A 12,838-nucleotide genomic window follows, 5' to 3' on the forward strand; every position below is an offset into this window, starting at 1 on the left:
TAGTTGATTTCTTTCTCTTAGTCAATGGAATGGCTTCGATGGCTGGGCTGTTTTAATCTTCACTCTGCTGATTGTAGACATGTGGTCAATGTAGGTTGTTTTGCTCTCAAGATAAACAACCTTGGGATAGGTTTCAGGGTAAGTTGAGGTATGAAGTCAATGCAGAGGTACGATCTGTTCTGGAAAGCTTACATGACGATAATAATAGGGAATAGTTCCAGCGGGCTATTCGCTGTAAACAAACCCCTGCTTATCTTTGAGTATCCTGATTTCGAAGCTCAAAGACAAGGGTTATTGCAGGACACTATCGGAATGACGATCATCTATTCAAAAAGTACTGTACCGTGCATGATGACGAATTCATGCGCTTTAGGGTAATGACAGTCCATTTCTGGCTCTCAATAATTTCAAGATTGCTACAAATATTGTGTCTAGCTCTGTAGATAGCCAGGTAAACAGGGATAGTTCACCTTTTGAGGTGTTGTTGACACCCCACAATTTTAAGTCGATCAAAGATCGACCCAATAGTTCTCGCCTAATTTGAATCAATCTTGGCAGGGATGCTCCAGTACTGTCGGTTATAAAAATGAGAGCTCCGTGTGGCCGAACAGCTAACCGATACAAGCCCGAGACGCAGTCGGGCGAAACTCGGGCCGGGTTCCTGGACTTCATCCCTTTTTTTTTTTGCCCTTAAATAGGGCCTTTTTGGTCCTTTTAGAATGCCTGGGATATAGGAAAGGCCTTGAGATCACCGAGAATCACTTTCATTAGACCTTTTCATGTTGGTGTAAGGTGCGATCGCTGTCCGGGGTGCAGAGCAAAGCCCGAGCTCCACCGAAGGAAATCCGATCACCGAAGAAAGGCCGGGGTTGACGTCAGCATGAATCGGGGGTGACGTTTTGGGAAATTGGCATCATAGAGTCAAAGGGGGATGGGAGAGGAGACAGGTTATTAATATAGATGTGATATAGATGCTATTGTGCGCAGGGGTATACATCGTAGCTTTCTGTGAAGAGTATAACCCATAGGACTGGATCAGAATACACAATCCATCGAGAATACACAAATGAAACCAGTCCACCTTCCTTTCTTCCGGGACTCCGTATTTGTGGGGATTGCCGGGGTTAGACATATATCTATCCCTCCGTCCTCTTTCTTCTTCTTCAACTTCTAGACCACTCTCCACTCCCCCATATTGTCACCATGGCTGCTTCTGCGCTTCTGAAGAGCCGTGTGCGTCGGCCTTCGTATCTGAAGAAGCTCTGTAAACCAGAGGACCTCATTGACCTCTTTCCCAATGGTTCCTACATTGGCTGGTCCGGATTCACCGGCGTTGGATACCCCAAGTACGATACACAGCGAGGAATGTGTTTCATTAATTCTAACAATTGCGCAGGATGATTCCAACTGCCCTAGCAGACCACGTCGAGAAGAACAAATTGGAAGGGCAGCTCAAGTATAACCTCTTCGTGGGAGCTTCCTCCGGTGCCGAGACGGAAAACCGCTGGGCGCGTCTGAACATGATTGAACGGCGGAGTCCGCACCAAGTCGGAAAAGAAATTGCCAAGGGAATCAACAATGGCCAGATCAAGTTTTTCGACAAGCATCTGAGCATGTTTCCCTCGGATTTGGTCTATGTGAGTGCTGAGTTTCGGGAGAACCCGCCGGAACAATGGCTAACCCTAACTCCAGGGCTACTACACGCTCAACAAGCCGCACAACAGAATCGACGTAGCTGTCATTGAGGCGTCGGCTATTACGGAGAATGGCGGTATCATTCCTGGTGCTTCCGTGGGTGCATCCCCGGAGCTTATCCAGATGGCCGACAAGGTCATCATCGAAGTCAACACTGCTAGTCCTTCCTTCGAGGGTCTCCACGATATCGTGGGCTCCGACCTTCCCCCAGGTCGCAAGCCATACCTGGTCATGGCCCCCGAGGACCGTATCGGAACACCTTACATTCCGGTGGACCCCGAGAAGGTCGTTGCGATCGTCGAGTCCAACTACCCGGACCAGACCCAGCCCAACGCCCCAGAAGACGAAGGCTCCCAGGCCATCGCCACAAACATCATCGAGTTCCTCAAGCATGAGGTTAACCACGGCCGCCTGCCCCAAAACCTCCTCCCCATCCAGTCTGGCATCGGCAACATCGCCAACGCAGTCGTCGGCGGTCTCAGCAAGGGAGGCGCAGACTTCAAAAACCTGAAAGTATGGACTGAAGTCTTGCAAGACTCCTTCCTGGACCTCTTCGACAGCGGCAACCTCGACTTCGCAACAGCAACCTCCATCCGCTTCTCGCCCGACGGTTTCAAGCGCTTCTACGACAACTGGGAGCAATACGCCGGCAAGCTCCTCCTCCGCTCCCAGCAAGTCTCCAACTCGCCCGAAATCATCCGCCGTCTCGGCTGCATCGGCATGAACACCCCCGTCGAAGTCGACATCTATGCCCACGCGAACAGCACCTGCGTCATGGGCTCGCGCATGCTGAACGGCCTGGGCGGTTCGGCCGATTTCCTGCGTAACTCCAAGTACAGTATCATGCATACACCCAGTGCCCGGCCCAGCAAGATCGATCCCACTGGTGTTAGCTGTATTGTGCCGTTCGCCACTCACGTCGATCAGACGGAGCATGACCTCGATGTTATTGTTACTGAGCAGGGTCTTGCTGATGTTCGTGGTCTTTCGCCCCGCGAGCGTGCTCGTGTTATCATCAACAAGTGTTCGCACCCTGATTACAAGCCTATCCTTACGGATTACCTTGATCGCGCGGAGTTTGAATGTCTGCGTAAGGGTATGGGTCATGAGCCTCATTTGTTGTTTGAAGCTTTCAAGATGCACAAGAATTTGCAGGAGAACGGTACCATGAAGATCGACTCTTGGGAATAGGTTAGATCGTGTGATGCTCTTGATACATTTTATGTAAAATGGCTGTCCAAGCCATGGTACAGGTGTCGGGTGTTTTGTATATATTATATTAGCGCTTTCAGGAATTATTCCTTCTTAATCATCTATGGCATGGTAGTTGATATTGTAGATAGTCTTGTTCCACCTGAAGTTGTAGGCTTGAAGTCAGCTTCGGGTGGGATGATCTACAATCTCCCTCTCCGAGCTCGACCACTGATCCTCCATCATATGTATCATTCATGGCCTGATTGGTGTGGTGAAGATTTCCTCTGGATCACGTGTTGAAGCAAGGAGTAAATGCTCGACCTAATCCCATCTTCCACTCCAACCCTTTCTCGATACAGACCAGGCTATCTTTATGTAATGCAATTGCTCTATTAAAACCCACTTCGCAGAGATTATCTAGGTACGCTGCGGTCTTTGGATAGGGGAATGAACTCCGGTAAGAGAATCTCTGATCCTTTTGGAATAATGCAAGAAATGTATGATATCAACAAATATAGAAAGAAAAAAAGGCTGACTGTTTCATCATATGCAGACATAAACACATCATGATAAAACTCCAATCAAACCAACTCCAATGCCAATAAAGCAGTCCAAGAGAAGACCAAAAACATAAAGAACTATCCAAGCATGGCTCATCTAAGGCGAAGTACCAGTGAGACTAAAGGGAGTCAGTCAAATCCAATGAAACCAGTCAGAAGAAAATGGCAAACACATACCGACCCCAGATCGAACCAAGGAATCCATTTTGCGAATCTGCAGACTTACGTCTAGCCCAGCCAGACTCGACGTTGTAGTGCTTGGTATCCTGTAGACCCGCGAAGAGGCCACGACCGGCAGTTGCGCGCTGTATACATGTTAGTATATTATCCCCAACAGGTGGTGAGGTAGAGACATCGGTGATGAACGTACGCGGTGTTCTTGGGCAGAGCGAACCCAGTAGTCAGCGCCGAAATCATTCTGAAGACGGGCGTGCTCAGAGGCGGTAGGGTTCTTGGAGGCAGAAGACATTGTGATGTTGATGTGGTGGTGGTGTGAGAAGTATAGACTGGGTAGTAGATACTAGTCGAAGTATTGTGTGATGATAATGTATCGAGGTATTCAATAGAATCTTGTGTGATGATGAACAAATAAAGTCAAACGTCGTGTAACACGAAGACCCTTATATACACAACCTCGGCCTTTATCATCTACACTTGAAAAGTTTTTCTTCTTTACTGCAACAGAACACCCGAAGCTGGACCACACAGCATGGCCTGATACGACCGGCTGAACCAAACAAATGTCAAGCTGAGCCTCAATTCGGTTCCGAGATGCTGGATCTCGGAATTCCCCAGCCGTTTCTCGGTCGATGCTCTACATGATAGGTTCAACCGACCGGAAATACCAAATTCAAACATTGGATAGCATGATCTCTATCCCGTGCGATTGGATATCGTCCGATGCAAAATTATTAGGTCAGATGGCTGTTGGGGATGTGGTTGGGTGAAGATTTCGAATGGTGACGTATAGACCGGGTGGTGCGGTATAGGGCGCGGTCGGCACTTTGACTTTCTATGTACGGGGATGGCCGTGGCCGTATCTGGAGTTGCTTGAGGATCTTCGGTGCGGAAGTTGCCGAGGGTTGGTTTTCGGGGTCGTCTGATTTGTTGGTTGGTGTTGGTGGCGTTGTCCTTTCGTTTGGTCATGTGTTGGTGGTATGATCAAGTGGCATGTTCTATGGGCAGATGTATGGCTTTGCGAAAATCGGTAGGAATAGTTTCTTTGAAAAAAATAGTCATTCCGAGTTATTTCAATGGTTACATTTTATTCGTATGTGCGGTGTGATCTGGTATCGCTATATATATCTTGTCCGCCTCATACCTTCTCTTGAAGCTGAATGCGCTGTCTATATGTCCATTCTCAAGGAGAGTCACCCCGAGGTTGCTAACTATATGGAAGAAAGCATAGTCCTCCTGACCTAGTTGTCTCAATGAGATGGTCTATTGGCAAGTTTGAAAAACCTCGCTATGCTGTTGGCTTACGAGTGATGAGATCTTCAGTCGAACGCTTCCCTATTATGCGTATACGATGTCTTGGATGGAATGATCAGACAATGAAAATCGCAGTAGCAAGCAATATGATTTTAATCTCCCGGAGAATGAAATGGAGATTGTGTCAAAAGATGGGCAGTTTGGGGTTGTGAGGTTGTCTAGTGGCACAAGTCACTTGAAACGAGTCCCTGTTAAGTGTGCAAGTATATTGAAGTATTTCATGCGATAGCAAGTGACAATCAAAGCGAAATAATCATATTCAATACTTGATAGAACCTACGTTTATCACAACACGACACCGGGAGGAGCACCTGGACCGGGAAGATGATTTCACCGGGTCAACAGTACCTGCGCCGGGAACAGCACCTCCTGGGAACAGTGCTTGAATTGGGGACAGCACTGCACCGAGAACATCACCGGGACTCGAGTCGCTGAATTAGGATTTAAAGCAAAGCGAGGAGAATGTAGATCTGGCGATCCCGCATTCCACATATAACATCCCATGTGGATGAGTGACACAGACCTCACCCCAGAATACTTGAGAGTGGAATGTGAAAACGTTAATGACACGTCTCACCCACAAAGTAGAGAGATCATATGCATTCGAAACCGTTAACCCCAAGCCAAAAGAGACGCAATTTGTCAAAGAAAAAGCCACAGTAGACCCTTGAACTCATTTTGCAGAACTCTTTTTGCTTTTGCAACAAAAGATCCCACTGGATTGATCATTTGACAAAATGGTGCCCCCAGATTCAAAGAATACCCCTGGACAGTAGCCCCTGAATAACCTCAAAAAAGGCAGTGCCAAGACCACACTAGACAGGGACTGTATCCGCTCCAGCCCAGGAAGCCCAGAACCGCTGTCACTCTTGGCCAATCGATTGGAATCCAAGATAAGTCAAGGTAATTTTGGCGGTCTGGATTGTGGTGTTGTTCTGAGTCACTTGGTACTAGCGGTTATTCACAGTTCCCAATTCTCTGTACAAAACAAAAGACACGGTATTGTATTATATCTAATAGTGCTACATATCCCAAAAGACAGTCATTCCTAACGGTCCCCCCAAGATATTGCCAATGTCCTACCCAGACTCCATCCAAGTTCTCCATTCCAACAATACCGCCCCGAAGAAACCTCACCAATAATCCAAGCCAATCATGACACTATCACAACAAACCGCCAGACTAGCGAGCTGAAAATACCCAGTCATGGATTCAGCCTGATTCAGGAGAGCCGGCGCTACCTAACGTTAGCGCCAATAAACAGTCCTCGTAGTCTTCTCCACAAAGGTAACCCGGCCCCCAGCATCCGCTGGGATCTACCCCGAGGAAAGGGGATCGCCAGTCCAGGAGATCCAGACTTGGGCTGGACTGGATCAGCATGCATTGACAACAGCGACAGTATAAATGCACTTGCACTTCAGCGGTGTATGTCTGTGGTTGCTACTATAGAATATATATATATATATATTAACTCTACGGAGTCTCCGGATACTGTATAGTTCCCACTTAACTTCGCTTCGACCGTATACGTAGGCTGCCATGTTTATTCTCTGGTAACGAACACACTAGGTACATGCTATACTCTGTGTAGAAGGTGGTTCGCGGACGAACACGCGGTCGGTCTCTAGTTGCCGGGAGAGTTGATATGAATTATAGTTAATTAATTGAGGCTGTTGGTTCATTGCTTGGATTGAGTTCTTGTCGGATGATCGGCAGTTCGCGGCACATGTACCAGTATTGTAGGATTGAGTTGATCGTCAGGGGGTGAAAACCGCGCATAGTGTAGAGTGCCAGAGGATAAGGGCAGAATAGAGAATTGAATGTATGTGATTATATGAATAACGTTCTAGGATATTGATATGGCAGAGTGCTAGAACGACTAGAGACACATTCTCTTGGCGTTCTCACACCGTACTATGGAGTCAACAAACAGAGATACATTACAGTACGGTATTTTGATTTGATGAGATCGGCAGGGCGGAAATTAAAGATACCCAGTCAACCAATCAGCAACCATGATCTTTCCTGATTTAGTTTCCACTTTTCCTGTTTAGGACTGGCCGAGGACGCTATGATATCCTGCCCCACATCGCGTGGGAGGAGATTTCCTGTTTTCTTTTTGTTTTGGTGCAATCCAACTCTGCAGACTGAGATTGTGGGCTTCGGGCACTCAGCTCCACTACCTTAGAGACACTCATCTTAGGGAAATGAACAACCGAACATTCTAGAGTTCTAGGGCTCCTGCAAGAGTTTGCCACTGTGCAGCCACAAGTGGTACCTTACATATGTCTGACAGGGACCCGTTGTTACCGGTGGCTTGAAAGAAGTCAGGAGTATCTGGGGGAAAGCCCTCGCAGCGGTAAGGGGGCTGTGAGACAAGGCTATTTTAGATGTAAGACCAGTGATCCGTGCGGATGTAATAATCACATACAAACAATAAAGCAATGAGAGCGGTAGGATGTGCGATTCTGATGAGGTTACGGAACAGTCAGTGTACAGGTACAACGCACAAGGTACATCTGCATGGTGGAAATGAACGTTGGGCGAGATCGTAATTCTATACATCCAGATATTGAGTACTCCGTATACAAAGAGGACAAAACAGTAACAATAATCCACTCTGCCCGACCCGTGCGGGCCAACCATAAGCAGCAAACAGTTGGGTCTGCAGAATTGAACCAATCAGATATTGTTCGTCCCTGAAAACACATCTAGACCCCAGGGGTAATTTTACACTGTCGAATCCCGGCCTTTTTATGTCTTTTCTCCCCTTTTCTTTCTTCTCCCCCTAACCGCCTTTTCTCCATCAAAAGGCTCTTGCCCCCTCATCTTCCTTTCCTTTCGCTACCCACGTTCCTTGATATCACTGACCACCGCTTCACTCGTTCAGCGGGCATTCATTCTTTTTGTGTGGGCATTGAATCTCCAACATGAAGGGAGCTATCTTCGCCGCCGCCGCCATGGTGGGCTCTGCCATGGCTGACGGTGTTCACCGTCGCCACGACGCTTTCCACCAGCGTCGCGAGGCTTCGTCCAGTGTCTGGGCCTCCAGCGTCACTGCTACTCCCTCTGCTCCGGCTCTTGAGGAGGAGACCTGTGGCTGCACCACCAAGGTGATCACCTTCTACGGCGAGCCTACCCTGGTCCCCATCTCCAGCGCTCAGCCTACCACCTCTTCCACTCCCATCCCGGAGTCGACCAGCACTCTCACCAGCACTGTGCACTCCACCAGCACCAGCACCCTGACTGTGACTGTCTCTCCCTCCACCTCCTCCGTGGCCGCTGTGTCGACCAGCCCCGCCAGCACCAGCACCGTCCCGGTTCTGCCCACCCCCGGTGTCAGCACTTTCCCCTCCACTGGTACCTACACCGTCCCGGCCACCACCATCACCGTGACCGACAGCACCACTGTCTGCGGTGCTACCTCCACCGAGGTGCCCAGCGGTACTCACACCTACGGCGGTGTCACCACCATTGTCGAGACCGCTACCACCGTCACCTGCCCCTACGCCACTGTCAAGCCCACCGGCACCACCGTGACCAGCGTCATTGAAACCACCACCTATGTCTGCCCCTCGGCTGGTACCTACACCGTTGTGCCCCCTACCACCACCACTGTGCCCACCAGCACCGTCCTGGTCTACCCCACCCCTCAGACCGTCACCCCCGGCACCTACACCCAGCCCGAGACCACTCTGACCGTCACTCGCACCGACTACACCTACGTGTGCCCCTTCGCCACCCCTACTCTGGCCTCAACCACTGCCCCTGCCGCCGTTACTACCACTGCCGCTCCCACCACTGCTGCCGCTACCACCACCGCTGTCCCGGTTGAGTCCACCACCAGCAGCGCCGTTGCCACCAGCACCCCCAGCTCCAGCACCGGCATCACCGGTGAGGGCCAGTACGGTATGACCTACTCTCCCTACACCGAGAGCGGTAACTGCAAGACCAAGCAGGAGGTCCTCAAGGACATCAAGGTCATCAAGCAGAAGGGCTTCAACCTCGTCCGTGTCTACTCCAGCGACTGCAGCGGTCTCGAGTTCATCGGCGACGCCTGCAAGGAGCTCGGCCTCAACATGATCGTCGGTGTCTACATCGACTCCACCGGTACCTCCGGTGCCCAGGAGCAGGTCGAGGCCATTGCCAAGTGGGCCCAGTGGTCCATGGTCGAGTTGATCGTTGTTGGTAACGAGGCCATCCAGAGCGGATACTGTGATGCCAGCAGCCTTGCCTCCTTCATCGCCTCCTCCAAGACTACCTTCAAGGCCGCCGGCTACACTGGCCAGGTCACCACCACCGAGCCCATCAACGTCTGGCAGCAGTACGGCGCGTCCGCCCTTTGCTCCCCCGTCGACCTCGTCGGTGCCAACATCCACCCCTTCTTCAACGCCGACGTCACCGCCGAGAAGGCCGGTGAGTTCGTCGCCACCGAGTTCAAGGTCCTCGAGCAGATCTGTGGTGGCAAGGACGTGATCAACCTCGAGACTGGCTGGCCCAACGCCGGTGAGTCCAACGGTGCCGCCGTCCCTGGTGTCTCCGAGCAGGCCACCGCCGTCAAGGCCATCGCCAAGGCCGCCGGCTCCAAGTCCATCTTCTTCTCCTACTCCAACGACCTCTGGAAGTCCCCCGGTGACTTCGATGTTGAGCAGCACTGGGGCTGCGCTGACGTCTTCTAAGCGCCACGTCTGATGGTTTGATTTGTTTCACTGCTATTTTTTTTCTTTTCTGCAAAACTTGTACAGGAGGATAAGGAGTGTCAACCTTTACTCTCTTTGGTCTTGTCTATAGTCTATGGATTATGGCTGGCCATTTTCATTCTTGGTTTCTATTTTTAAACTTGCCTTGTTTTTGGTAGATACTCCTTTTATTTGATGTTGTCTACTGACCTGGTTGTGCCGACCCTGTTTCTTTGTTCTTGTGATTTTAGTGTATATTGTTATTGACGCCTTCTTATGAGTTTACCAGTAGCTGAGTATAGTAGTACAGTAGCGGCATCTATCTATGCACCATCCCCCCCCCATTGGCGTGTAAGCTTTTCTATCTACGGTCCCCACCTCCCACTGCTAGCCAAAGCCAATTGTTCTAAAGAAATCCTCATATGTTGCCTTGTCATTGTCTACACACCTCTATCTGAAGTCAAGTTACCTGAAGTCCCCTCCCAAACCTTGAGCTACTATTCCTGAGACCAAGCTCTCTTGCCTATGGATACTTCGACATCATTACTATCAATGCCTATTCAAGCTTTCAATGAGTCATAGCTAATATCAATATCACCTCGCAAACCAAAACCAAACTGCTCAAATTGGCATGATACTTTCCAGGTACATGTTCTCTCCATCACATTCTATATCGATCCTGCTACATACCAAATGCAATAGACACTCGTATGGTAAAAATTTGAATGCGAAACTCCAGTCTGGTAAAGAAATGCTGCCTACCACTGATCTTACAAGACATTGATTGGACTCATCTGGGGATTGATGCTATTCAGATGTGAGGTGGAGTCCCCATGGGGAAGGAGCGATAGACTCAACGTTCTACTTGACCAGCTGATCTTGTCCTCCTCTTCCTTTCTCCTTTCCGCCTTCTCACTTCCATCATCGATCTTTCCTCCACTCTTGATCTTTAATCTTCGAGCTCACCGTCCTCCACATCTCTGCGAAACCTGGTGAAAATCAAAGAGCCATACAGACCCAACCGCCGGAGCAAGTGGGCGATGGGTGGTGGCTACGATTATTGTAACTTTATCGTGATGTAGGATTGTGAATCGTGCCATCATTGCGCTGCGTTATCAAATATGGAATCTGGATGTTATCTCCAATGCTCGATCTTGACCATGACCCTTGGTGCTGCGTTCAACAGCATCCTGCTGTCAGCTATCTTTAGCAACTGTCAGATGTCCAGTCATGACTTGTACTTCTGCTAATCAGCGGAGATGGCTATCAGGCCTCTGATGAATACTCACGTTATCAAAACATATACCTTCTTAAAGTAGCAGGCGATTGGAATGAAGAAATATGTACCATTAATCCGTAGATAAATACAAAAGAAAACGAAACACGCGTCCGACAATACGTATATTAGCCAACCCGAGAAAGAATATCATCATGTCGAGAGTTGACCTTCATGCCGCAGTCATATCCGATATTGAGCTTGTTACAGCTGGGTGCAAGTCTATGAAAACGGTTAGCCCATTGCTCAAGAACGCAGAGTTGAAAATGGGATCCAAATACTCACGCCGTTGGAAGAACAAGCAAGTCCCTCACAGCAACATCCCTCAATACCACAGTTATCAGCGATGCAAGCCATAGTTTCCTAGGAAGAAATCAACGTTAGCAATCATCCCTGCTACAGCCGTGTATCCTCATTGATCTGATAATCACAAAGACAAACTCACAGATTGACAAGCAGTCTGAACCTTAGGCATAGCCTCAGGAAGAGCGACAGTGAGAGTAGCAAGGAACCCGAGAACAATAACGGAAGCGCGCATCGTAAATTGAATTGGCGAAATCGGAATGAAAGTGGGAAATTGGTAAAATGTGCCAACGACAAGTATCTGAAAAGCAAAAAAGAAAGTCAGCGACCGAGCGAGAGAAGTTATAAAAATAGAAATCAATTGCAGGGGAACCTTGAAAGGTCTACGCATGTGCAGTTTTGCACCGATGTAAGGGCCAAGAAACGGTGTGAGATACGAACCTTGCTAAACAGAGTTAAAGTGTGATGTTAGTGAGATGACAGCGGTTGAATATCAGACCAAATCAAAGAGATGTCACCTCGGGCCCATTCTAGTCTTATAACTCTACGAACTTTAGAGTAAGGCATGACACAGGCCATGCAGGGCGAGGATCTATCATGCTGAAACTGAAACTGAGCTGGAGGATCTACAGGGGCAGTTTGGGGATCGGCGGATTACGAGGGCTGGGGTCTGCCAAGTTGTTGTTTGCCCTACGGCAGGGTTGGAAGGGGTTGCGATGTGATGCTGTTGTTTGCAGTAAGTCTGATTGATCAATTGAGTATATATAGTGGCTGTTTACTATAGTTTTCGAGGACACCGTTGACAAATGCCTTATCACTGTGGGAATTGTGGCGGATGCATGCAATATCAACAATCCACTTTCTGACCTCATACAGCGTCATCCAATTGATAAATGAGTGAAGCTGCACTTTGATGTTCTGGAATCAACTGGCTTATACCACATCAATATTCAATGACTGACATTCGGGAAGAGACAAGCATCCGATACCGAGCCACGACCCAGTACATGGGGCCTGGACTGTAACGCGGCTGGTATACCAAGCCCTTGGCATTATACATTGCAGGAGACGCACGGTCAGTTGAGGTTGGTGCTTGCAGTGACACACGGAGCTTGCGTGGGCTGCCCAGAGTGGAAATGATGTTCTGGGAGGTGGGCCGTGAGAGCTAGGGGTTGGTGCCGTGGAGATTGGGGGGGGGGGGAGGGGTCAAGTTGGAGGAGTGTGGTGGGCTAGGCTCACCTCAGAAGAGAAAAGAGGGAGAAGAGTGTCAGCCCTAATGATGACTTATTTGATGTTTGAAAGAAGCTTGGAATTCAATGGTCAAGGTGATGGTCCATATCGACACCTGAAATCTCAGGCGTGAGTATGTGCCTTAACTACCAGGCTACAACGAGAATAACGTGGTTCCCTATTTAGTATTGAGGATATCGCGGAGCCGGAAGAGAGATGGCGGACGTATTGGGACAGCGAAGAAGCATGAAATGAAGACACTAAGGAAGAATGCCTTCATGCAGGGACATGGCCAACGAGGTTATGGAGGCAGTGCTGAGGAACATCCAGGGCTGTGATTATACGGATTGGGCTGATAGCGTCTCATGATGACACGGGTTGCTGAGATAATGGAGAGAGCCGAGCGGCCC

At 49.2% G+C, this 12,838-nt stretch overlaps 4 protein-coding genes across 4 annotated transcripts; 2 read left to right on the forward strand and 2 right to left on the reverse strand.

Annotated features, from left to right (window-relative positions):
• Positions 1-1,198: 1,198 nt before the first annotated feature.
• Positions 1,199-2,886, forward strand: coaT (acetyl-CoA hydrolase ACH1; the record flags this gene model as incomplete). Its single annotated transcript, XM_058463914.1, has 3 exons — positions 1,199-1,346; positions 1,397-1,637; positions 1,693-2,886. The coding sequence occupies exons 1-3, from the start codon at positions 1,204-1,206 to the stop codon at positions 2,884-2,886; spliced, it is 1,578 nt and encodes a 525-aa protein (XP_058320392.1). The 5' UTR covers positions 1,199-1,203.
• Positions 2,887-3,546: 660 nt separating this feature from the next.
• On the reverse strand, positions 3,547-3,918 carry N7508_005849 (uncharacterized protein; the record flags this gene model as incomplete). The annotated part of the gene is made up of 3 exons (XM_058463915.1): positions 3,547-3,568; positions 3,627-3,754; positions 3,820-3,918. 3 exons carry the CDS (start codon positions 3,916-3,918, stop codon positions 3,547-3,549), a joined length of 249 nt encoding a protein of 82 aa, XP_058320393.1.
• A 3,952-nt stretch (positions 3,919-7,870) lies between these two features.
• Positions 7,871-9,619, forward strand: btgE (putative cell wall glucanase (Scw11); the record flags this gene model as incomplete). Its single annotated transcript, XM_058463916.1, has 1 exon — positions 7,871-9,619. One exon carries the CDS (start codon positions 7,871-7,873, stop codon positions 9,617-9,619), a length of 1,749 nt encoding a protein of 582 aa, XP_058320394.1.
• Positions 9,620-11,099: 1,480 nt separating this feature from the next.
• N7508_005851 (uncharacterized protein) lies at positions 11,100-11,433 on the reverse strand (the record flags this gene model as incomplete). The annotated part of the gene is made up of 3 exons (XM_058463917.1): positions 11,100-11,117; positions 11,181-11,258; positions 11,341-11,433. 3 exons carry the CDS (start codon positions 11,431-11,433, stop codon positions 11,100-11,102), a joined length of 189 nt encoding a protein of 62 aa, XP_058320395.1.
• Between the last annotated feature and the right edge of the window lie 1,405 nt (positions 11,434-12,838).

Source organism: Penicillium antarcticum, assembly GCF_028974205.1.
Source record: "Penicillium antarcticum strain IBT 31339 chromosome Unknown utg000005l_segment0_segment0, whole genome shotgun sequence".
NCBI classification, from domain to species: domain Eukaryota; kingdom Fungi; phylum Ascomycota; class Eurotiomycetes; order Eurotiales; family Aspergillaceae; genus Penicillium; species Penicillium antarcticum.